At 40.5% G+C, this 25,986-nt stretch overlaps 1 protein-coding gene across 1 annotated transcript in view; it reads left to right on the forward strand.

The window, feature by feature from the left end:
* The window catches only part of LAMA2 (laminin subunit alpha 2), a 1,492,466-nt gene that overhangs the window by 841,760 nt on the left and 624,720 nt on the right, over nucleotides 1-25,986 (forward strand). The window contains 1 exon segment of the mRNA XM_029596813.1: nucleotides 22,668-22,795. Coding sequence (XP_029452673.1) covers nucleotides 22,668-22,795 — 128 coding nt within the window.

The following is a 25,986-nucleotide window of genomic DNA, read 5'->3' on the forward strand; positions in this document are numbered from 1 at the left end:
GCAATAACTGATGCAGTCAGACACTATCTGATGCAGTCTGGAGGGAATCAGAGAAGTTTACTGTAACCTAGAAAATTTTGACAGTATCTGATGCAGTCTGTGGAGAATCAGAGATCAAATCGGATAATGATTGGTGAGATGTGTTTATAATAACTACTTTTTAGAAGGACTGCGCGTAACGTTATATAGTAGTGTTTTTGTGTGTGATCTGCAGATTAAGTGATTTCAATAATAGACTTGTTATTGTTCTGTCATAACCGAAGGTGGTTATGTGATATCACATTTATGTGTGTTTAACCGATACCATCTTTGAAAGTTTGATTGTATATCCAAGTTTTGAGCTCTTTTTTGAATGTTTTGATGTTGATTTGTGAGCTCAGGTAATCTGGGAGTGAGTTCCATAATTTAGGTCCTGCGATTGAGATTGCTCTGTTTCTTGTGTTGGATAGTTTGGCTAAGGGAAGTGCTGGTATGACTAGATGTATTTTGCTTGTGGTTCTTGTCGTGCGTTGTGATCTGTGTATCTTTATGATGTTATTGAGGGGACTGTGTTATCTGCTTTGTATTATAACAAATAAAGAAATACCAATAAAGAAATAATCCTTTTAATTTAAATCCCCAGTAGGCAGAGACATTAAAATCCATGATGTCAGGGAAAGGTAGAGGTCGAGAGAAAAATGTTATTGGCACTGGCAGAGGAGGCACTTCAAGAGGGAGTCCCCCATTAAATTTAAAAAGGGACCTGTTCCAATCCAAAATCTCTGGAGGGGTAAGCAGTTCCAGCCAGAAAAAAACTTAAATTTAAAGATGATGCACCACCGCCACCACCTGTTTCTGACCCTGTTGTTTTGGAGGTGAGGAAAGGGGAGACTGAGCCATCCAAGGCACTTGGGGCAATGGAGAAAGCAAATGAGACCCAAAAGCTGTAGTGCAACAGCATACTTCTCTAGTTAGTGCTGACAATGTAGTGCAGTCACTGCTTCTAATTCCGATGAAGAATCATCTTGTATGGGATTCCTTTCATCAGAAATGGAAGAACTAATAGCTGAAGAAGGTTTAGGAGGATTAGTTAGTTCCATCTTAGCCTCCACTTCAGTGCTGGAGGAGAGAGAGGAAACTGGTGAGGATGACAAGGAAGAGCAGTTAGAGCAGGCAGAGAGTGTGACTGATGCCCTTGGCTTTGCTTCTCAGGGTCCACCCACTACTGCTTCTCAGGGTCCATCCACTACTTCAGGGTCCACCCACTACTTCAACTCCAGTGCCAGCATCCACCCCGAAGGCTAAAGAGAAGGGATCACAAAAGAAATCTGTGATCTGGAGCCACTTTAAAATGAGGGAGGACCCGCGTTTTGCTCAGTATAATTACTGTGCCAGGGATATTAGCAGAGGCAAGCAAGTGGGCCATCTAACCAATTCTGGAATGATGCATCATATGCAGAAGCAGCACCCAACAGTACTGACATCTGGGGATGGTGGCAGTACCAGTCAGGGGACCCCTTTTCCCAGGCAGCATAAAGTGGTTGAAAAGGAGCAGAGTCATCCCATGCCCTCAGCCCCTTCCAGCAGTCAGGTGGCAGGCCAGCAGCCCCCTGCCATGTGTCAGAAGCGACAACCCACCATGGAGGAAATGGGGTGGTGTTCGGTAGCGCTATTCCAGGAAAGGAGGCAGGCAGCCTCAAACATTGTAACCAGGAGCTTCAGGGAAATGATTGCCCTTGATGACTGGCCCCTGCAGGTAGAGGAGAATGTGGGTTTCAAGCGTTTGCTCTAGGTCTTAGCTCCAAATTACAAAGTCCCCTCCAGAACCACATTTAGCAGAGAGGTCATCCCCAGCCTATACAGCCAGTGTCGCAGTTGCATCCAGGCGCTGCTAGCTAAGGCAGAGGGGAGTGTGCATTTCACCTGTGATACCTGGACCACCATGAATGCTTCACATTCTTACCTCTCCCTGACAGCACACTGGTGGGTCCTGGCTGAGGCAGGGGCAGGCAGCAGCTCTATCAGTGACCAAGTATCAGGGTGCAGGTGGGTTTTACTGCACACCTACCTGACGGATGAGGCCCATACCTCAGCCAATATTCTAGCATGCATCAGATAGATGCTGGAGGACTGACAGCTACACCAGAGAGCCAGGAATCTTCAGGCAGGGTTCTTTGTCACAGACAATGGTGCAAACATGGTAAAGGCAATATCCGAAGGGGGCTTTCAGAACATCCGATGTTTTGCACACACTCTGCACCTGGTAGTGAAGTCAGCTCTGGGGTTGGAGTCCAAGTACCAAGACACTGAATATCTGTAGGAGTTAAAACAGAAGTGCAGGAACATAGCATGGTACTTCCACAGAAGTGTGAAGGTGGGGCAGGTTCTCCATCAAAAGCTGACTGATTTGGGGATGCCTCACAAGCATCTCATTCAAGACTTTGGCACCCAGTGGAATTCAACCTATATGATGCTGCAGAGGTTAGTGGAGAAGCAGACATCCCTTCATGATCTTTCTCTGGAAATGGAGATAGGGCATCATGATTGGGTAGTCATGAGTCAGCTGGTAAAAATCCTGAAGCTCTTCAAGGACGCCATGGAGGAACTGAGTTCCAGAAGTGCCACCTTGGGTGACATCAATCCCTATAGTTAATATTCTGGAGGAAAAATTGGAGGGCTTTAAACAGGATATGGGAATGACAGCAGAGATGCTGCGTTGTCTGGACGTTTTGCAGAAACAGGTGCAAGAAAGATTAGGACCTTTAACAAAACACGACACATACATGCTCACCACAGTCTGTGATACCCGTGTGAAAGGGAAACTTGCCCTACAGTCCGATTGTCTCACATTTGTGAAGAACATGCTGTTAGAAAAGGTCTGTGAACAGGAGCGCCATAGGCAGAGACATATTAGGCATGAAGCAGAGGAGGAAACAGCGGGCACTTTAGAGAGTAGTGCAAGCCCAAGCAGGAGCTGCACTCTGTCAGAGACAACTAGTACTTCCTCTCCACTTCAGTACACCAAAGCCATGTTGCCCCTAAAAAAATCATCTCTTCTGGCATAGGCTAGAGTGAAAGCAGCTGGCAAGAAGGACTCTCAGCCCACCCAGGCAAAGGAGACACCACAAATGTCAGTGGCACAGTATCTCACAGAGCCCACTGAGAACATGGAGACAGATGCGCTGGGATATTGGGCACACAAGTCCACTGTCTGGCCACATCTAGCCAAAGTGGCTCAGTGATATCTGTCCTGTCCACCAACCAGGGTGCCCAGTGAATGTGTCTTTTCAATGACAGGAGATATCATGAGCCCTCATCGCTCAAGGCTGGCACCAGAGTTGATGGAAAAGCTAGTGTTTTTGAAAATAAACATGCCTTTGCTTGGGTTTCCAGATTTTCCCTGTGAATGGCAAGATGAATAAAAGTACTTTAAATCCTTGCAGCAGCTCTGCCTGCCTCATATGCTCCATATATATCAGCACATGGACCTGACTTCATTTCCTCTGCCTCCTTGTCTTTCCCCTATCAACACCAGAGGGACCTGACTACCTCCACTGTACCTACTTGTCTTGCCCCTATCAACACCAGAGGGACCTGACTACCTCCACTGTACCTACCTGTCTTGCCCCTATCAACACCAGAAGGACCTGTCTACCTCCACTATGCCTGCCTGTCATGCCCATATCAACACCACAGAGACATGACTAGCTCCACTGTGCCATCCTGTCTTGCCCCTATCAACGTTCTACCACTCTGCCTTGCTGCCATACACCATATGACTCTACTCCTTGTGGTGTTCTTGCCAGTATCATGGATCCTCAGTGTGTTGGTGCTAGTCTTTCTGCTGCTTTGTCCCTTTATCAGTGCTTTGGGATTTTTTCTGACACCCTTTCTTCTTGCAATGTTCCCCTTCATTGTGCTGTTGGATGTTGATGCCATTTGTTGTGCCACTTTGCCTCTCGTGCTGCCTTCGAAGGTTCGTGCAACTGTTATCGGTGCCCTCTTATGAAGCTGTGGTGTGTTTTTGACACTCTTGCTGCTGCTTTGCACCTCTGTTAAAGCACTCTTACCACTCCTGGTACCCCTTTGCCCCTTTACGGTACCTTAGGCTATTCATGCCACTTTGGTGCCACTTTGCCACAGTCTAAGTACCTTGGAGCTCTTTTCCCCTTCTGTTGATTGCTCCCCAGAAGCTTCATCCGAATTGATAAGAAAGCCCCAATTCTGCAGCCAGAACTAGGCTGCAATACTTCCCCCATTGACTTTAATGGCAATCGAAAAATGAATCAAACTAATAAACAAATATTTATTTTTTTGCTTTGAAATGAATTGGGGTCCCAATGAAATGAATAAACAGAAACAAAATGTTTTCTTTTGCACGTCCCTAGTATGGGATATTAATTATCCTGATATATTAGAAGCTGGAAACCCATGCTTGAATTGGCTGAATGGGAAGGAGTGTTCGCCTTATTTGAGCAATCTTAATATTAAGGTGCCATCACCATTCTGATTTTTACTTTCTCATTCATTATGTCAGTAAAACCAAATAAACTCCCTTTATTTGAGATTTTATGCCAACCCATGCTCTTTAATGTATAATATATTATCATGGTCATTATAGTATGCAAGGGGGGTCCTTATCTGCTTTTGGACATGCACAGTTGCTCCGATGGTATCAGATATATCTGATACTGACTGGAGATGTACACAGAGCATACTCTAGGAGTGATTTCAGTGTGAAACACAAGAAGCTAAAATTACGTGTTTATATATCACTCGTCACTCGGCCTTATTTAAATATTCTCTTGAACATCTACATGGGCCAACTCCACTGAAGATGCTGAGGGAAAAGCATCATGATGGCACACATACAGAACCTCTGATCTCCCATACAAAATTAAATTCATATGGATTAGGGATTTTCAAAACATTAAAGAACTGTAAACATGGAAGGCACATGTGTGTAATCTATGTAATATTTTTCATATCTGCACTCTGCCTCCATGATTTCAACAGTTCTTGAGCCTTTAAAGGTATAATCGTAGCAGCTCAGATGGTAAAGCCAACCTTTTTCTTACTCAAAAGATTCAGGCTCCCAATCCATCCAATGCTTTAAGGTGCCAACAGCTCCCAACAGTATTAGACACAGAACAACAAAGCTGGGGTATTGGGAAATGAAGCCCTATCTACCACACTGCCACATTTAACGTGCAGGACTCCAGTCAGGACATCCCACTAGTCATGCAATCCATGTAATCATATGCTGGGTCTGCCTTCTTAGTACACTCCAGGTGAGGAGGTCAGATAGTTCCAGGACAGCAGAAAACTGACATATATAGAAATCTGTCTTAGTAAAGATTTTCAAAGAGTGGTATGAGAGGACATGGTTAGGGATAGAATGGGAATGCAAAGTGAAGACGCAGGAAAGAACATAACCACCCTGACTCGAAAAGGTACTGGCAGCTGATCAATAATCTAAGATCTCTAAATACATTTTCTAGTATAACACAGATGTAATCCAGTCATTACTTAGAATACTGAATTCATGCTGTTTGGCAAATTATATTTGAGGATATTTTGAGTTAAATGAATCACACAGTTTAATGCTACCTATGTAAGATCAGTAACAAGTGGTGGTAAGGCAATGCAGAGGTGTAAAAGTCTTACTGGAAAAGTGAAGATAGCAAGAACTTGATTTCTCACCTATACACACACACACACAGTTTATCTCATTTACACACAAACACAAACACACATACACATTGTCAGTTTCAACTTTTGCAGATTTAAATTTTTCTCTCAAACTACAAAGAGGCTACTTTTACAGGTAATATTTTGGGAGAGGGTGAAGTCTGAAAAGTAATAATTTAAATTAAAAATAAAAATAAACTCAGTGAATTCCAACAGTTTCTACATTTTTGTGGGAAAATCTTTCTGTTAAATTACATGAAAAAAGGTTTGTTTGGGGGTTTTTTTACAACTATTCAAATAGGACCAAACAATCCCAAATTGAACATTTCCATTTCTGCACATCCTTAGGCAGCTTTCGCGAGATATATAATCACATAGAAATGATGGCAGAAAAGGACCAATCGCTCTATCCAGCCTGCCCAGCAAGCTTCCCATGGTAGTATCTGCCGCTGTTCAGGTTACACCCATGAATCAGACAGTGCTGCTTGATGTCCTTTGCTTATGGACTTTGCTGTAGAAGTAGTCTTGCGCTTTTTCCCTTATGCCTGAGTATCAGTACCCCAGACTAAAAAAGTCAGGGCTTGTGTTGGTTGTCTCTGAATCCAATTCCTTTCCCTGCCAACCCCTCCCCCCCAATCAAAGAGAAGAGTGATGTTGCATTTGCATCAAAAGCATCAAGGCTTATTGGTTAGTAATCCCATGCCTTCTGTTAAGGGTAGTAACTGCTGCTCGGTACAAGTTACCCCCATGCTTATTTCCCCCATGCTTATTTCCTCAGACCGTAAAAGTCGGGGCCCTCCTTGGTTGCTGTCTGAATCCAATTCCCCTTTTCCTCTGCCATTGAAGCAGATAACAAGAAAATGCGACAAGCATTGCCAGTGCTTCAAACTACCAGTGCTATGCTACATTTCATGAACTTACTGAAATAAGTGACAGGATTTCCAGAATGCTATATAACAAGTTTGACTGCAATCTGTTCTCATTTGGTTCCACGGTAGTGACATTGAATCAATGCATGACATATCTATCCAATGTTCTAGTGATCATAGCAGACTATGGACTTTATTCAATAAAGATTTTCTTCCTTAGGAACAAAATGGGATAGAGTACTTTTTTTTGCAAAAAAAACCTGTAACTGCTAGGTGGTTGTGCTTTTAAATTGTGCGGTATTCAGCCTCAGCACTGTGGTTCTTATTTAAACTGTGAATGGTGAGGGAGCAGTAGCCATACTAGCCAGTGGCGTAGCCAGAACTGATTTTTTTTTGGGGGGCCCAAGGTTAACATGTGGAGGCAGTAGGTATATAGGTTTGAGCCCTACTAGTTTTACTCTTATCCATAAATAATGCCTTAGCGTGCAGTGCACCTGACAAAGAACTTCTAAAGGTTAGAACAACTGTTATGCCTCATGAATGAAACTTTACACTAGTTTAACTTAATTATCTCAAACACTTACCAGCATTAAAAATGCCCTATTAATCTGTATTAATTTTATATTTATTGTAGTTTATAAATTCACAAGAATATGTAAAAAGCAAAGAACATAAACATCAGATCCAATCAATCATGAAATAAAACAAATATCAATGTATTCTTTCATGAAGCTTCTTTCTAGAACGGCAGAGATTATCATAACTACAATAAAATAGCAGTAATCATAATCTTAAGAACATTACAACTCAACATGCAAAAGAAAAAAAAAAACCCTCAAATTCTGGTATCACCTCAACAAAACAAAATCCTTCCACTGCTAAACACTTTGTAAAATAACACAAACACCCTGCAAAAAAAAAAAAAAGACATCTAGAACCTTGCCATACCATACAATCACAGCACGAACTCTCAAGAATCAAACAGCACCATTATTTATGAAACGGCAGCAATACAAATCTTGCACCAGCCCTAGGACATGACTACAATACCTACTGGGCAAAGAGAACAAGCCAGACTGGTACAAATCCCTACAGAGAAAATACACACTAGCAGAAATACTGCACCTCTGTCACATAGAGGCACAACACAGACTGCATCCTACCTAATAGAGAATAAGGAATTACTTATTTTAATATTGTATGTATATTTTTATTGCTATAAACTGCTTTGATTGACCTTGTAGACAAAAGACGGTATATAGTAATATAAATAAATAAATGAATAAATAAAATGTATTTTATAAAAAAAAATAATTCAGTAATGGGCTTCATCTTAATTTCTAATTTGACTTTAAAACAAGTGTTTAACTTGATATTCAGAGAGTAATTTGATAAGAAATGGCAAGCTTATTTTTTGTTATCTGCAAACACATAAATGAAATAGAATTTATCAAAATGGAATAAAAATTAATATTAAATAGGTATCAACTATGATTTCTAAATAAAGGTATTAGAAATACCTTTTTACAGTTGACCTTAAATTTTCTGGTACAGTATCAGCTGCAGCTGGGCCAATCCAAAACTTGGGATTTGTATCACACTTAACGAGGGCCCAGACAAGTGGCTTGTGGTTCATTTTCATTTTTACCAGTCTACTTTGTGATTTGTATTTCACATTGTGATTTATGGATCAGACATTTTTGGTGAATATTTTGTGCCACAGTAAGCTGATTGGCTGCTATGCAACATGATATTGTTTAGCCCACACACATTATATGTCATTGCAGGTCCTAAAGAGAATGAGGAACAGAATCAGAGGCATATTTGACAATGTTTTACTCCAGTTTTACTCCTCAAATCTTCCTCCAGTTTTATCAATCAAACTATCTCAGTACTTTAAAGGAAATTGCTGAGAAGCCTATATGGATCAAAGCTTTGATAAAGCTGTCCATTTGTTCCATTCTCATTGCAGGCATGCCCTGTGGCCTACATACTAAAGGTTATTTTCCTGCCTTGCATCTATGGGAAAAATGATTATATGTATTTATATAATTCATATATCCCAATAATAATCTCACCTTGCTTCGCTTGTTTATTCAAAATTTATTCAAAAACAAGTTTATTAATTTATTTAATTAAAAAATAATGTAATACGGGGAAAGGTAAGTTTCATACACTTGAATGCATGCCTTCCACGGCCTTGCTTCATTTATGTAATGTAATCATTAACTTACCTCCCTCCCGATCCCTTTGTTTTATTTATGTGTACTATTTTTAGAAAAAAAAATTTTATTTGATTTTTACTAAAAAGTGTTAATGTCCACTGGATAGCGCCATTAAAGGCTTTTTACTTTATGTTGATAAACAAAAACGCCGGTGTCCTGCTACTGATTTCTGCCTGAAAAAGGCTTCTCAGTAATTCGTTCTCTTTTAAACCCCAAGTGGGTGAAAAATCTTTTTTTCTTTTTTTCTCAACAAAGAACTGTTCATGCAAACGCCAAAATTTATATTTGAAAAATAAGACTTATCTCCCAACACAGCTGTGTTTCGAAAAGTTGTCCTTTCTTCTTCAGGGGAGCTTGTGTCCGTTCTTTGGTACACGCTCTCAGGTTCAAAGAACTCTGCTCTGTAGCGTATGAATTTCTTGCCTCAGGTTGAAAAACGCTGATCCGTGGCGTGCTGGTTCCTTCTTCGCTCACAAGCTGAACAGCTCTGAATGACGGCGTTCTTTCTCCTACACCGAAAGGTGTGCTTTTTAAATTGGTCAGCAGATCGAAATTCCGCCAATGGTTAAAGAGAACGTCTTACATGTTACGTCACGCATAATGTTGTCAATCATGATGTGTCTCTGTTCCCAGTACTATGGAATTCACTGAAGACCATTTGGCCTTGGGGACTGTTCTTTTCTATATTGTAAGAAATTCCATCTATTTAAAGCAATGTTGTCCACTCAATTTCTTCGTTTAGCCCATGTGGAGCTACCGTGTTCAATTTGAAAATCCAATGCTGTTCATTGTAATTCAAACTTCTCTTCTGATCCCCTCCTCGTTTGTTGTCCTCTATCACATCTAAAATAGTCCATCTTAGTTGTTGAAACTGATGTTTATTTGTGACACAATGATCAACTATTGGAGCTTCCAACGTTTTGGTATTAAGTTTTGATCTGTGCTCAATCAGTCTTATCCTGATGGTTCTTGACGTCCTGCCCACGTAATAGTTTGGACATGGGCATTGTATGAGATAGACTACATTCTTAGATGTGCAATCGGTGTCTCTCTTCCTCTTTAAGCAATATCCTGTCACAGGATCTTTCCATTCACTGCCCTCGATAGTCATAGAGCACATGTCACAATGCTGACATGCTCCATGTTGTCCCCTATGATGTTCATCATTTCTTATTATATCTGCATGTACCACTTTATCTCTGATGTTTGAACCTCTTGTGGTAGCTATCAAGGGGAATTCCTCAAATGCTTCATGTACTGTCAATATAGGCCAGTGTTTCCATATCAAAGCTATAACAGATGCCATTGCTGTGCTTTGCGGTATGATACAAGTCAATCTGTTCTGTTCCTTCTTGTTTTGATATTGAAGAAGTTGATTGCGGTCTGAAAATTTGGCTCTTTTGTAAGCCTTGTTGATAATTTTCTTAAGATATCCCCTATCTCTAAATTTGTTTTTTAATAATTCCGCCTGTCTTTCAAATTCTTCTTTAGTAGAACATATTCTCTTGTATCGTAAAAATTGACTAGCTGGTAATCCCTGCTTAAGAGATAAAGCTTGATGGCTATGGTACTTCAGCAAGGTGTTTCTTTCTGTACTTTTATGATGTACCGTTGTTTCAAGTTTCTGACCCTTTTTTTGTATTTCTACATCCAAATATGCTATTTGTGCTTTACTGCTTTCTGCTGTAAACTGTAAATTGGTGTCTATCGGATTGATCCACTGTAGAAAATTTTTCAACTCTTTTTCAGACGACGTCCAAATTAAAAAGACGTCGTCTATGTATCGGCGCCAATATCTGATGTTAGACCACCATTGTGAAGTATAAATATGTTGTTCCTCGAATTGTGCCACGTAAATATTAGCCACAGAAGGGGCCAGTGATGACCCCATGGCTATGCCATGGGATTGGTGATAGAACTTGTCTCCAAATCTGAAATAATTATTAGTGAGCACTAATTCAAGGAGATCATGTAGAAAATATGCAGGTATCCAATATGAGCTTTTCTCTTTAACCAACCGGTTCATGACCACCTTGCGGGATTTGCATATATAATGATTGTATGTCCATTGTTATTAGCCAACTTTCCTCTCGTGTAAGCCGGATGTCTGCTATTTCTCTCAAAAATTGTATTGTATCTTTCAAATAAGATTTAGCGCTAGTCACTAAGGGTTGCAAGATTTTGTCTAAGAAAATTGCTGGGGGTTCCAACACCGTGTCCCGAAGGGAAACTATAGGTCTTATGGGAGGTGGCATGATGTTCTTATGCACTTTTGGAACAGAATAAATGAGGGGTATTTTTGGTTGTTTACATTGGAGGAATTTTTTCTCTTTCAAAGTCAAAAAAGGGACTTCTGTAAGATCCTGGAGTGTCCCTACCAAATGTTTGGTGGGATCATCATCCAGCACCTGGTAATATTTTCTGTCTTCCAAATGCTGTAACATTGTTGCTTGATAAATATCTAAGTCTTGTACCACTATTGCTCCCCCTTTATCCGCTGGTTTAATAACCAGCTGATGTTCATCTGATAAATGTTGGAGAGCCATCCTTAAATCTTTTGTTAAATTATGATGTCTCGGAGTCTCCTTCTTTTCCATGATCTCTAAATCTCTCAATATCATATGTTTAAATGCAATAATATGAGGATCCACCGGGCCCTGCGGTGCCCAACGGGATTTAGGACGTACAATTGAAATATCAGTAGCTTCTGTTCCTTTCTCTTGGGAACTAAAGAAAAGCTTGATCTGAAGAAGAAAGGACAACTTTTCGAAACACAGCTGTGTTGGGAGATAAGTCTTATTTTTCAAATATAAATTTTGGCGTTTGCATGAACAGTTCTTTGTTGAGAAAAAAAGAAAAAAGATTTTTCACCCACTTGGGGTTTAAATGAGAACGAATTACTGAGAAGCCTTTTCCAGGCAGAAATCAGTAGCAGGACACCGGCGTTTTTGTTTATCAACATAAAGTAAAAAGCCTTTAATGGCGCTATCCAGTGGACATTAACACTTTTTAGTAAAAATAAAATACAATTTTTTTTTCTAAAAATAGTACACATAAATAAAACAAAGGGATCGGGAAGGAGGTAAGTTAATGATTACATTACATAAATGAAGCAAGGCCGTGGAAGGCATGCATTCAAGCGTATGAAACTTACCTTTCCCCGTATTACATTCTTTTTTAATTAAATAAATTATTAAAATTGTTTTTGAATAAATTTTGAATAAACAAGCGAAGCAAGGTGAGATTATTATTGGGATATATGAATTACACAAGTTGGTTGGTCTCACTCTAGCGGAGATTGGAAGAATTAAATATAGGTATTTATAAACATTTGATATTCCACCTTTTTTCCATGAATGACTTCAAGATGGATTACAATCAAATTTAAATTAAACAGTATACTAATTGCTTGGTACTTAAAATTACAATTTGAAATGTATATTTGTTTGAAACAAATGTATAAAATGTGACGAATTAGGCCATTTTTGTTTCACTCCTGGTTCCTCAAAACAAATAGAGAGAACCCATTTGTTTATGTTTCTCATTCAAGTCTGATGGTTCAAGTAAAACAGTAGCAGACAGATTGCTTTCCTTCTCTTTAAGAAAACTTAACAACCAAGCACAGCTAGTGAGGTCACTGTCTGACTGGAGCCAAGGTGGGAAGAAGACAGGAAGGAGGATCTATCAAGGTCAAGCAATTTTTTTAACCAGCCTATAGCTAGTACCTGTATCAAATGACTTCTTATCACTGAAATTTTTGAGCATGTGCAAACTGTTTTAAGATTCACATCTTAGATAGATTTCACAGGGAAAAGCTGTATTTTCTGGAGCTCTGTCTGAGTGAAAGACATGAAGCATTTGGTTCAGGAACCAACAAGAGAGGGAGCTATTTTAGATTTAATTCTTAGTGGAATGCAGGATTTGGTGAGAGCGGTAACTGTGGTGGGTCCACTTGGCAACAGTGATCATAACATGATCAAATTTAAACTAATAACTGGAAGGAGGACAATAAGTAAATCTGCAGCTCTAACACTAAACTTTCAAAAGGGAAACTGATAAAATGAGGAAAATAGTTAGAAAAAAACTGAAAGGTGCAGCTGCAAAGGTTAAAAGTGTTCAATAGGTTTGGACATTGTTTAAAAATACAATCCTAGAGGCGCAGTCCATATGTGTTCCACACATTAAGAAGGCAAAACAATTACCGTCATGGTTAAAAGGTGAGGTGAAAGAGACTATTTTAGCCAAAAAAAGCATCCTTCAAAAATTGGAAGAAGGATCTATCTGAAGAAAATAGGATAAAACATAAACATTGTCAAGTTAAGTGTAAAACATTGATAAGACAGGCGAAGAGAAAATTTGAAATGAAGTTGGCCATAGAGGCAAAAACTCAGAATAAAAACTTTTTAAAATATATCCAAAGCAAGAAACCTGTGAGGGAGTCAGTTGGACCATTAGATGACTGAGGGGTTAAAGGGGCTGTTAGGGAAGATAAGGCCATTGCAGAAAGACTAAATTAATTCTTTGCTTCAGTGTTTACTAATGAGGATGTTGTGGAGATACCAGTTTCGGAGATGGTTTTCAGGGGTGATGAGTCAGACGAACTGAACGAAATCACTGTGAACCTGGAAGATGTAGTAGGCCAGATTGATAAACTAAAGAGTAGCAAATCACCTGGACTGGATCGTATGCATCCTAGGTACTGAAGGAACTAAAAAATGAAATTTCTGATCTATTAGTTAAAATTTGTAACCTATCAAAATCATCCATTGTACCTGAAGACTGGAGGGTGGCCAATGTAACCCCAATATTTAAAAAAGGCTCCAGAGGCGATCCGGTTAACTATAGACCAGTGAGCCTGACTTCAGTGCTGAGAAAAATAATGGAGACTATTCTCAAGATCAAAATCGTAGAACATATAGAAAGACATGGTTTAATGGAACACAGTCAACATGGATTTACCCAAGGGAAGTCTTGCCTAACAAATCTGCTTCATTTTTTGAAGGGGTTAATAAACATGTGGATAAAGGTGAACCAGTAGATGTAGTGTATTTGGATTTTCAGAAGGCATTTGACAAAGTCCCTCATGAGAGGCTTCTATGAAAACTAAAAAGTCATGGGATAGGAGGTGATGTCCTTTCGTGGACTACAAACTGGTTAAAAGACAGGAATCAGAGAGTAGGATTAAATGGTCAATTTTCTCAGTGGAAAAGGGTAAACAGTGGAGTGCCTCAGGGATCTGTACTTGGACTGGTGCTTTTCAATATATATATAAATGATCTGGAAAGGAATACGACGAGTAAGGTTATCAAATTTGCGGATGATACAAAATTATTCAGAGTAGTTAAATCACAAGCGGACTGTGATACATTATAGGAGGACCTTGCAAGACTGGTAGATTGGGCATCCAAATGGCAGATGAGATTTAATGTGGACAAGTGCAAGGTGTTGCATATAGGGAAAAATAACCCTTACTGTAGTTACACGATGTTAGGTTCCATATTAGGAGCTACCAACCAGGAAAAAGATCAAGGCATCATAGTGGATAATACTTTAAAATCGTCGGCTGTGTGCTGCAGCAATCAAAAAAGCAAACAGAATGTTAGGAATTATTAGGAAGGGAATGGTTAATCAAACAGAAAATGTCATAATGCCTCTATATCGCTCCATGGTGAGACCGCACCTTGAATACTGTGTACAATTCTGGTCACCGCATCTCAAAAAAGATATAGTTGCAATGGAGAAGGTACAGAGAAGGGCAACAAAAATGATAAATGGGATGGAACAGCTCCCCTATGAGGACGTCTTCATCGTCTCAAGGTCTCCAGATGTCTCATCTTGATGTCTTCTTTATCCGGTACATCTTCGTCCTGGCAGCGCAAGTCTCCATGAGGTTCCAGCTTCTTATTTTAAACTTCATCTTAGAGGCATCCCCTCGAACCCTAAACCTTGCCTGGATCCTCGGAGTCTGCACCCTGCCTCCATTTCACGAATGAACTCTATTTATCCGATCCATTCCAGCGAGGCCCTGCCTGGCCTTTATCAGCTGTGCAGGGTGCATTTGGAACAGGCTTCGTCAGAGTCTTCACTTCATCTGCTATCTTCTCTGTGTGGGGAACCACCAGCATGTCCGTGACCTGTCTTCAGTGGCTAAGTATATGGGCGCGTGATATGCAGTACCGACTAGCGTGATCCGCGAGCAGCCTACCTGGATGTGTCGGGCGCGCCACCTGCTTGGTCCGAGACCAGTCTGGCTAGTTTGTGTAGGACGCGTGACGTCTGGTACCGACCAAGTCTTCTTTAAGCAACTCATGGCCTTCCAGAGTTTCTTCATATACGTGACCAGAGTTCCTTTTCACTCTACGTATCCAGATTGCATTCTTCATGTGTCGAAGTCTCGTCTTACCTAGTATCCAGAGTGATGTTCCACTTCACGTATCCTGGGTCTTGTCTCACTTCAAGTTTTTATCTTTGATGTCCTCATTGTCTGACCACTGTCCGCCCTGTCGCAGTTGCTGCTCCGTGCCTCAGGTCCAAAAGGGCTTGGAGTAGTCTGAGGACCACTCATGAGACCAACATTGCATTGTTTGGCTGTGGTTGAGGTCATTGGTCTCCATCTTCAGCCTATGCTGGGGCACCTCTCATCTGCCTTGGTGCTTGCTGGAGCTCCTCTACGGCTGTATCGGGGCCCAGGGAACACGAAAACACCAGAGATGGAACTGCTACCTGCGTTTCCACAACAAGAACCTTGCTTAGATTAGGTTTTGGATTGAGATCCCCTGTACTCCTGGATGATGTCTGAAATGAAACCAGGGAAAATTGAAGCTGTATTTGCAATGACTTCCGATACTAAACATAGTAAACATGAGCTCCTCCCCACTCCAACACCAGAAGAATGGCAGGGCAAAACTGCAGCATCAGATGTCACAATCTTAACAGAGCTTCTTCAGATGAAAAAGATGCTAAACATAAATACAGAAGCTACCTGTGAGATCAAATTAGAAGTTTCTGACCCTAGCAATCAAATCTCCTTGTTTCACGAGTGGCTGGACAAATTGGAGAATTGGGCTGACACTGCTAAATCAGCAATGATCAGCTATAGGCCTCAGTGTTGAAGATAGACAGTTTACAACATGACCTCGAAGATCTTTTGAATTGCAAATGCTGAAACAATATCCATGTATTCAGTCTGCATGAAGGTTTTGAGGGCAGGAACATGCTGGTCTTTCTAACTAAACTTATCCCAACTTACTTGGATATGCAGTTTACTTACCTACTGGAAATAGAATGGATGCATCCCATCATGATCTTTAAAGTACTAAGTTTCTGTGCCCAGTTGTGCCAATCTCCTGCAATACCCATAAGGGCAGATTTTAAATGCCGGGCGCGCGTAAATCCCAGCCTTTATGCACGAGGCCGGGCCTTACGCGTGCCAGCCGAATCTTCCAAGAGGCCCGGCCACATGTGTAAAGGTCCGGACACGCTCAAGTGCCAGGCCTCTTAGAAGGGGCAGGCCGAAGGGCTTGTTTAGGGTGGGGCAGGCCGGGACAGCACCATTGTTCGCTGTTCCAGAGCCTTGTGTGCCAGCCGGCTGCTAGCACATGCAAGTTACTTCAGGTCGGGCATGTTATAAAATTGCACTTCCATGGACACGTGCACATATTTTTTCAAAAGGTTTTAGTGATCTTGGAAGCATTCAACAAGAAATCATCTATCCTGCATGATAAGATTATTTTCTTCATTCTTGATTTGGCTAAAGCAATTGCTCAGGTTAGGGAAACATTCCTTAGTATGTGGCCTCATTTCTGCTGCTGGGGGCTAAATATGTTGTGTTCTATTCTGCCAAAATGCAAGTTACACTAAATAATCGGACACACACTTTTGAATCCCCAGATATTCATCAAATATTTCTTTAAGATCTTAGGGCATCTGCAGCTATGTCTACTTGATATTTTTCTGCAGTAAAGGCTTGCTTGCTGATAACTATGTTGTTGCTCAGGCCCTAAATACTGTAATTGCTTTGGTTTTTGGAATGCAAAGTTTCACAGGTAGCTCTTTATGTTTTCTTTTTGGAGCTGGTTCTGTAGCTGACCATCTTTCCCCAAACATGAGTCCAGCACGGTTTTCCAGTTTTTGTTATTCTTCTGCTGTTTTTCATAGGGTATGGCTTGTTTCTATGGTTCATCTAAGATTTAGTGTGATTTTGTTTTTGGTTGTCTTCACCCTGGGACGTATCTTGTTTTTTATGGATGGACTTTTTTAGTTGTGTGGTACCTAAGGGTTTTTTTTTTCTTTTTTTCTGTGATTGCTGATAAGAATATTCTTTCCATTCGGGCCGATACAGTACAGTGCGTTCCGACGGAGCACACTGTTAACCCATGATTTGGACGTGCTAGCATTACTCCTTATTCAGTAAGGGGTCGAAAATGCGCATCCAACCCCTCTGAACCTAATAGCGCCCGCAACATGCAAATGCATCTTGATGGCCCTATTAGGTATTCCCGCGCAATTCAGTAAGTAAAATGTGCAGCCAAGCCGTACATTTTATTTTAAGAAATTAGAGCCTACCCAAAGGTAGGCGCTAATAGCTGACGGCGCCGGGAAAGTGCACAAAAAAGCAGTAAAAACTGCTTTTCTGTGCACCCTCCAACTTAATATTGTCGGAGATCCCGAAGGGTAAAAAAAGTAAAAAAAAAAAAAAAAAAAAAAAAATTTGAAGTAGGCTCGCGGGTTGAAAACCGGACACTCAATTTTGCCGGCATCTGGTTTCCGAACCCGTGGCTGTCAGAGGGCTCGAGAACTGACGCCGGAAAAATTGAGCGTCGGCTGTCAAACCTGCTGACAGCTGCCGCTCTTGTCCCTAAAGAGGCGCTAGGGACACGCTAGTGTCCCTAGCGCCTCTTTTTACCTGTTTCTACCGCTGGACCTAATTTGCATACTGTATTGTGCGTGCAGGAGAGTGTCCTGTGAGTGCACTGGGAGAGCGGGCGTTCGCCCGCTCTCCCGCAAACTTTACTGTATCTGCCCGAATGTGTCTCTAAACGTGAATGGCTTCAACCACTCTTTTCGCCACTAAAAGGCTATAAATTACCTTAAGTCTCTACATTCTGATGAATGTTTATTGCAAGAAATTCATTCTCGCATAGGGAATCCGATGAGATTAGATCTGGGAAGTGCTGTTTACTCCTGTGAGTAAAAAGAAAGGTGTGGCAATATTGTTACATAAAAAACAATCTTGTATTTTTTCCCATGTTCTGTTGTAGACGGTCATTGACAGCTGTTTTTGATCCAAATCCACAAGAAAAAGCTTCTTTTTGTGAATGTATTTGCCTCAAACAGTCTCACCAGACTTTTTCAATTCTGTTTTTTCTATATTATTGGACTATTCCGATGTTGAAATAACTGTGGGTGGGGACTTTCACCAACTACTGGACAGTATACTGGGGAGGCAGTCATCACACAGATTTAGGACAGCCAGATTTCAGAATCTCAGCTTTAATTCCTTAATATGGACTAAGTGATCTATGGTGTATGCTTCATCTGAGAGAGAAAGACTTCACTTTTTTTTCTTTACCTCATCAATCTTACTCTTGTATAGACTTTTACAAAAATTTCTGATAAGTTATTGTCTTCTGTGGTAGTGCTAATATTCAACCAATTTTGTTTTCAGATCATGCTGCAATCTCGCTTTCATATCCTTGGTCAGAATTATCCTCTAGAAGCCTAGGGGCAGATTTTAAAACCTGCGCACACGGCCTACATTTGTGCGCGCTTTCCGTGCGCACAAATGTACGCCCGATTTTATAACATGCGCGCGCACAAGAGGGGTGCACACTAGTGCACCTTGCACACGCCGAACCCTAGAGGAGCCCCGATAGCTTTCCCCCGTTCCCTCCGAGGCCGCTCCGAAATCGGAACGTCCTCAGAGAGAACTTTCCTTCCACCCCCCACCTTCCCCTCCCTTCCCTTCCCCTATCTAACCCACCCCCCAGCCCTACCTAAATACCCCCCACCTTTATTTTGTTATTTACACCTGCCTCTGGCAGGCATAACTTGCACGCACCAGCCAGCTGCCGGCACGCGATGCCCCAGCACGACCGCTGTGCTGGAGGCCTCGGTCCCGCCCCCGCCCCTTTCACAAAGCCCCGGGACATGCGGACGTCGCCGGGCCTATGCAAAATAGGCTCGGCGCACAGAAGATTTACGTGCGTAACCCTTTTAGAATCTGCCCCCTGGCGTGTAAATTTAATACTGGGTTCTTTGGAGGATAAAAATTTTGTGCAACCTATTCAAGATTTATTGGATATTTATTTTGTAGAAAAGCAAATTGATATCTCTTTTGTCTGGAATGCATTTAAGTCAGTTGTAATGTTCCTTACCTCCAAGCACTTTCAGCAGAGCATCCCACTTCTACAACCAGGTGCTCATCATATAGGCCCTGCAACCAAGACTTCCTAGGATGCTGGCTGATGATATCACATTTTGTATAGGTATATAAGGAAATCTTCTGCAACAAGTTGGTGCCTCAGCTACTGTTCCTGCTTTGTCCCACCTTGAGGCCATATTTCTGCCTTGTCCAACCTTGCTTTGCCATGATCCTGCTTTGTCTAACCTTCTGTCCTGCCTTGACTGTCCATCCTACCTTGTTCTCCTGTCCTGCTTTACCTTGCCTTGCCTTCCAGTCAGCCTTTCCTCAGACTGTTCTTCTGTTCCTGACCTGGACTGCCTATTTGACCCTTGCTATCTCTGCCTGCCTCGACCCCTGCCTGGACACTGACTTTGCCCTCCTTGTCCTGTGTTCCTTGCAACCAGCTAGTGAAATCCTATCAGTCTCCAAAACCTGCGTGCTCAACCCAAGAATAAGGGGGCTGGCCAAGCAGAAGACCTTGTCTTATGGCATATCAACTGCCACCTGCTAGGGCCTGGTCCATGTTCACAATCTCCAGGCTGCACCAACTTAACATTAGCCCTAGGGCTCACATTCTCCAGAGTGTGATATCAATGTAGCTAGGTATTATAATTTGACTTAATGACTGGAGGGAGGACATTAAGTAAATCTACTGCTTTAGCACTAACTTTCAAAAGGGAGACTTTGATAAAATGAATAAAATAGAAAAAAACTAAAAGGTGCAGCCTCAAAGATTAAGCGTTTATATTAGTGTTGTCATTGTTTAAAAATATCATCTTGAAAGCCCAGTCCAGATATATTCCATGCATTAAAAAATGTAGAAGGAAGATCAAATGATTACTAGCCTGGTTAAAAGGTGAGGTGAAAGAGGCTATTTTAGCCAAGATAACTTCTTTCAAAAATTGGGAAAAGGATCCAGCTGAAGAAAACAGGAAAACCCATAAGCATTGGCAAGTTATAAATAATAAAAGTAAAACATTTCCAAGGCAGTTAAAAGAGAATTTAAAAAGAAGTTTGCCTTAGAGGCAAAAACTTATAATAACAACTTTTAAAAATATCTCCAAAGCAGAAAGCCTGTGAGGGAGTCGGTTGGACTATTAGATGATCAAGGTGTTAAAGGGGCACTTTGGGAAGATAAGACCATTTTGGAAAAACTGAATGAATTATTTGCTTTGGTGTTTACTGAAGAGGATGTTAGATGCCAGATGCCATATTAAATGGTAATGATTCAGAAGAACAGAAATAAATCATGGTTAAGTAGGAAGATGTAATAAGGCAGATTGACTAATTTAGAGTAGCAAATCACTCGGACCAGATGGTTATACATTCAGGAGTTCTGAAAGAACTCAAAAATGAATTTGCAGATCTGTTTCTATTAATTTGTAACAAAAATGTGGTTTGGACTCTTAATTTGTAATCTACCATTAGGATCATCCATTGTGCCTAAATATTGGAGTGTATGTAACCCTGATCTTTAAAAAGGGCTTTAGGGGTGATCTGGGAGACTACAGACAGTAAGTCTGACTTCAGTACCAGGAAAAATTATGGAAACTATTCTAAAGAACAAAATCACAGAACATATAGAAAGACATGGTTTAATGGGACACAGCCAGCATGAAGTTACACAAAGGAAATCTGCTACATTTTTTGAAGGGGTTAATAAACATGTGGATAATGGTGAATCAATGGATATAGTGCATTTGGATATTCAGAAGGTGTTTGACAAAGTGCCCATGAGAGACTCCTGAGAAAATTAAAGACTCATGGGATAGGAGATAATTTCCTATTGTGGATTAGAAAGTGGTTAAAAGAAAGGAAGCAAAGAGTAGGACTAAATGGTCAGATTTCTCAGTGGAGATGGGTAAATAGTGGAATGCCCCAGGGATCTGAACTGGGACTGGTGTTTTATTAATATATTTATAAATGATCTGGAAAGAGGAACAATTAAGGTGATTGAGACAACACAAAATCATTCTGAGTTTTTAATTCATAAGCAGATTGTGAAAAATTGCAGAGGGACCGTGTAAGGCTGTAAGACTGGGCATTCAAATGGCAGATGAAATTTAATGTAGATGTTGCACCCATCGGTCGCAGATGGCTTTGACCTCTGATACTCACCTCCTTTTTCCCTGCACCAGCTATTCTGGGAAGATTGGCAGTCTCCGCTTACAAACGCCGCCTTCCCCAGCATCCCTGGGACAGCGTGGGCGATCCTGTCCGCCATCTTGAATCGGGGATTACTTAGGGCACGTGCACGCGCCAGGCCCTCTCTTAAACACGTCATGGCGGGAACCTCGGGGGCGTGTGATGGTGTTCAAAAAAACAAACAAAATGTTAGGCCTTATTAGGAAAGGAAAGGAGAATAATGTGATGAATGTCATAATGCATCTGTATTACTCCATGCTGAAGCTGCACCGGTTAAGTGGAAAATTCAGGCCACACAAGGCCAGATAATTTTAGACCTGCCATTTAACGTGTGAGCTATCCATTTAAATGACTTTGAATATTGACCTTAGGATCTGGAGTTTGAATTTTTTCAGTTTAGTCCAGTTTTGTCTTATTCTGTGAGGTTAGGCACCTAGTTGGCAAGTAGAATTTTTTTTCTTTTGAAGTTTGGTTCACATTCAGACTGTTAACATGGTTAGCATGGGTGAAGGTTGATCACATTGAGAGCATTTAAGTGGATATCTGATTGCAGGTTGACCACATTCAGAATTTAAATTGTTTCCTAATAGAAGGTTGAGCGCATTCATAATATTAAGATGGTTTCCCTGATTGCAGGTTTACCTTATTCAGAACATTCAGATAGTTTCATTTATTGCGGGTAGAGCCTTGTATATGTCAAACGCATACTGGCTTAATGCTACTCCATTAACATCCCTCCTGCTGGTCCCTCCTTATACTTTTTCTTTAATTTCTTCTCCATTTTTTTCTGGTTCTTTAATACCCTTCTTGGTTTAACAGATGCTAATTTTACTATCGCTTATTTTGGTTTACTGGCTTTGCTTTTTCTTGTCCACAGAAAACTCTAAATTCAACTTTCTCTGCCAATAGCCGCTTTGAAAAAGAGGTGGGAATGGGCAGGGCATGTTCAGAAGACAGAGAGACTGAAATACTGAGAGTGCTCACTTATACTCACCTCTGTTTTCAGCAGTCTAGAAATATGAATTTAACCCTGCTAGCAATTCATGATCCTAGTAGACGGCTTCCAGTCTATGGATTCCCCTTGGTTCAAAGAAGAATGGAGTATTGAAAAAAATTGGACCAGCATCTAGGACAGATGCATCCAAAATCACATAAAGATATAATGGAACCAACATAAGAAAATATTAGTCTAGACTGGAAAATTTATGTCTGTAACAAACTGGGACAATATATCTATAAGGAAAAGGCAGAAAAGTTTTCAATGATAACTGAATTATTACAGATAAGTTTCTTACCTGCCTGAAGACTGAAAGGTCAGCCTGCATCAAGCTCTGCTGTACTTTTTTCCTTTAGAACTGCAAGCACCATACATTTGGTCCTTACTGTGATCGATGCCTCCCTGGTTTCTATGGTAATCCTACTGAAGGGACAGCTGAGGACTGCCGGCGTTGTGCCTGCCCATTAAATATTCCATTAAGCAAGTTAGTACACGTTGATATTTTTTGGGTACTTTGTCTATCCTTATGTGCATGTTGGTTATATCAGGAAATATAACAAATGACATTTCTAAGTTAAACCAACTTTATCCCAAAGCAGTAAATTTCAGCTTTGTGCCAAAAGGAGCAGGATACATCAATCCTGGCTTTATTGCATTGCATGCTGGAGATGTATCATTTGATTTCGCTGAGAAAAGTAGGCTACATCTCCATGCATGCATTGGGATGCAACCAGGAATAACTTAATATGTTCCTTTTGACATGGAGCTACATGATTACCCTGCTGATAATGCACTGCTTTCAGTGCTTTGGTTACTGGCATGAGATAATGTTGGTTTAACCTGTATAATGTGATTTGTTTCAAAGTACATCTAACTATTACATTCATATTATTGAGATCAGAAGGTAAATTTATGATCCCAAGGATACTACAGAATTTACTCACTTTATAGCTGATGTATTAAAATGTGCTGATATTTATACAAGCGATAATGTGCATGAAAATCACTGTAAAGTTTTATAACCCATTAATTAGCTTGTGCTAAGTACACAAAATAGGTATTGAGCTGCAAAATTAAGCAAATCAGCTCATTACCTATGAGTACATAGTTAAATAATGTGTTAAAATATGCAAATGTTAACACTGACTTGGTAACCTAAGAAACTTAACTACACTTTGAGGAGGTATGATTAAGATTATTTGCAGTCAGCATTTACATGCTAATTTTAATACAAGAAAATTAATGCATGGAAAACATGGATTTACACATAAGTGGGTTTTTGGAAAGATACCCCAGGGGATGTATATGTAAAAGTACGTGTGGAAGCAATTTTGTACATACTTTTACCCATACTATAGAGGTTTTCCAGGAGATGGAGTTGGGGGTGGGAAAATGGTTTACGCATGTGCTCTGGTTTTCAAAAGTATGTGTGAAAATGTTCGTGTGGACGTTTTACACCTGCTATCTGGCAGGTGTAAATATGCACACCTCTGCCATGCTAAGATACATGCTGTCCTGCTAAATTTCAATCCAAAAACAACAAGTGTCCTGGTACTAAATTTTAAATAGCACCTAATACGCCAAACTACTTATGTATGACCCTCTATTCACGGGCAGACATTGTCAGTACTGCTCGTTTTGCATAGGGGTCACTAAACCTTTAATCAAATATAATTTTTTGTTGATTTTCAAAAATTTTTAAGCAATTGCAATCGAGAATAAAAAAACGGATACTTATCCGCACTCGGAACCCAAACCCGACATGGCCATGTTTCGGACTTCTGTCCTGCTTCAGGGGAAAATATTCAAAAAGCCAATTCAGGTGGTAGAAAACATCTTCTTCTTTCGGCGAATTTACTCCGTGCCTATCCTGTTTGTCAACGCGGGCTGCATTTCACTCAGCGGGGTGAAATGCAGCCCGCGTTGACAAACAGGATAGGCACGGAGTAAATTCGCCGAAAGAAGAAGATGTTTTCTACCACCTGAATTGGCTTTTTGAATATTTTCCCCTGAAGCAGGACAGAAGTCCGAAACATGGCCATGTCGGGTTTGGGTTCCGAGTGCGGATAAGTATCCGTTTTTTTATTCTCGATTGCAATTGCTTAAAAATTTTTGAAAATCAACAAAAAATTATATTTGATTAAAGGTTTAGTGACCCCTATGCAAAACGAGCAGTACTGACAATGTCTGCCCGTGAATAGAGGGTCATACATAAGTAGTTTGGCGTATTAGGTCCTATTTAAAATTTAGTACCAGGACACTTGTTGTTTTTGGATTGTTTACATTGGTGTGTACTGGAATACACCGTTGGTGTGTGTGGGTTTTTTTGGTGTGACTGCTAAATTTCAAAACAGACTTATGTGCTTAAGTCTGCTTTGAAAATTAGAGATGAGGTCTGCACTCCATGCACTGTTATAAAATTAGTACTGCCCTCTAAGTTTCTTAGTGAGAGTAGTGGTAAACTATATTTTGCATATTTAAGTTTTACTCTGCTATGATAGTCAAATATAGAGAATGCTCTGGCTTTGTACTATGCTCTGATTATGTAACGTGCATTAAGTATGGGTTCGTCCATAGAAAGACATGAACCAACCAAAACTAAACTAAAAACTGAACTAAGTATTAATTTTCCTAGGAAATGATGTCTGAAGTCAAGCAAATCTTTGCTGAACTTGGTTGTCACAGTCAAATTTTTCTGTAACAGGACATGTTTTAATAAGGAGAAATTATTACTAACTTGATAATTTCCTTGATAGTTGTTTCTTAATATAATATATTATACTGTATTATAGTTCTTCTGTTCATTATATTATATTTGATATGTTCCATGTAAACCGCCTACCCGGCGATAGCTATATCTGTTAAATGTGAACCGGAGTGATATGTATTGTATACAGGAACTTCCGGTATATAAAACCAATAAATAAATAAATAAATAGAATGAAGAAATGCCAATCCCCACAAGTGGGTTACTCACCTCTACCAGCAGATGGAGATAGAGTAAAAGCTGACGTCATGGATATATAGCCCTGCTCTAACATCAGCCCGCCAGTATTCTCTGGAAAAGCTAAACTGTTGACAAACTAAATATACTTGAAAATGATTAACAATCAAATCACTCTGGCTTCCAACCAAAAGAGAACACTGAGTGCAGACAAAAGAAATTAACATTCACTAAACTAAGGGACCAATTAAAACACTTACCAGTCCTCTAACAAATAGCAGGAACAACACTCTACAATGTCCACACCTAAAGGGCGAAATAAAGGCAAAAGTTGACAGCTGAGGGTAGGTTGGGGATTGGCTTGCCTTCATTATAGGAAAGGAAATTATCAGAAAAGTAGTAATTTCTCCTTCCTGTGCACTTAGACAGGCCAATCCTCACAAGTGGGATGTACCAAAGCTACTCCCGAACAGGGCGGAAGGCTGCCCGCAGTCCAGATAACACTGCATGCGCAAAGGCTGTGTCCTGCTGAGCTCAAACGTCCAAGCAGAAAAGCTTGGAAGGTATGCAAGAAGACTACATCGCCATCCAGGAAAACTTGTCCAGAGATGATAATCAAGGCTCCACCCACAATGGCACATGAGCTCTAGTGGAGTGCATTCTAAATCGCATAGAGAAAGGAATCTCGGCATCCATGTGTAGGGAGATGAATGAGGATTTCTACCTCCATC

Source organism: Rhinatrema bivittatum, chromosome 3, assembly GCF_901001135.1.
Source record: "Rhinatrema bivittatum chromosome 3, aRhiBiv1.1, whole genome shotgun sequence".
In the NCBI taxonomy this organism is placed as follows: domain Eukaryota; kingdom Metazoa; phylum Chordata; class Amphibia; order Gymnophiona; family Rhinatrematidae; genus Rhinatrema; species Rhinatrema bivittatum.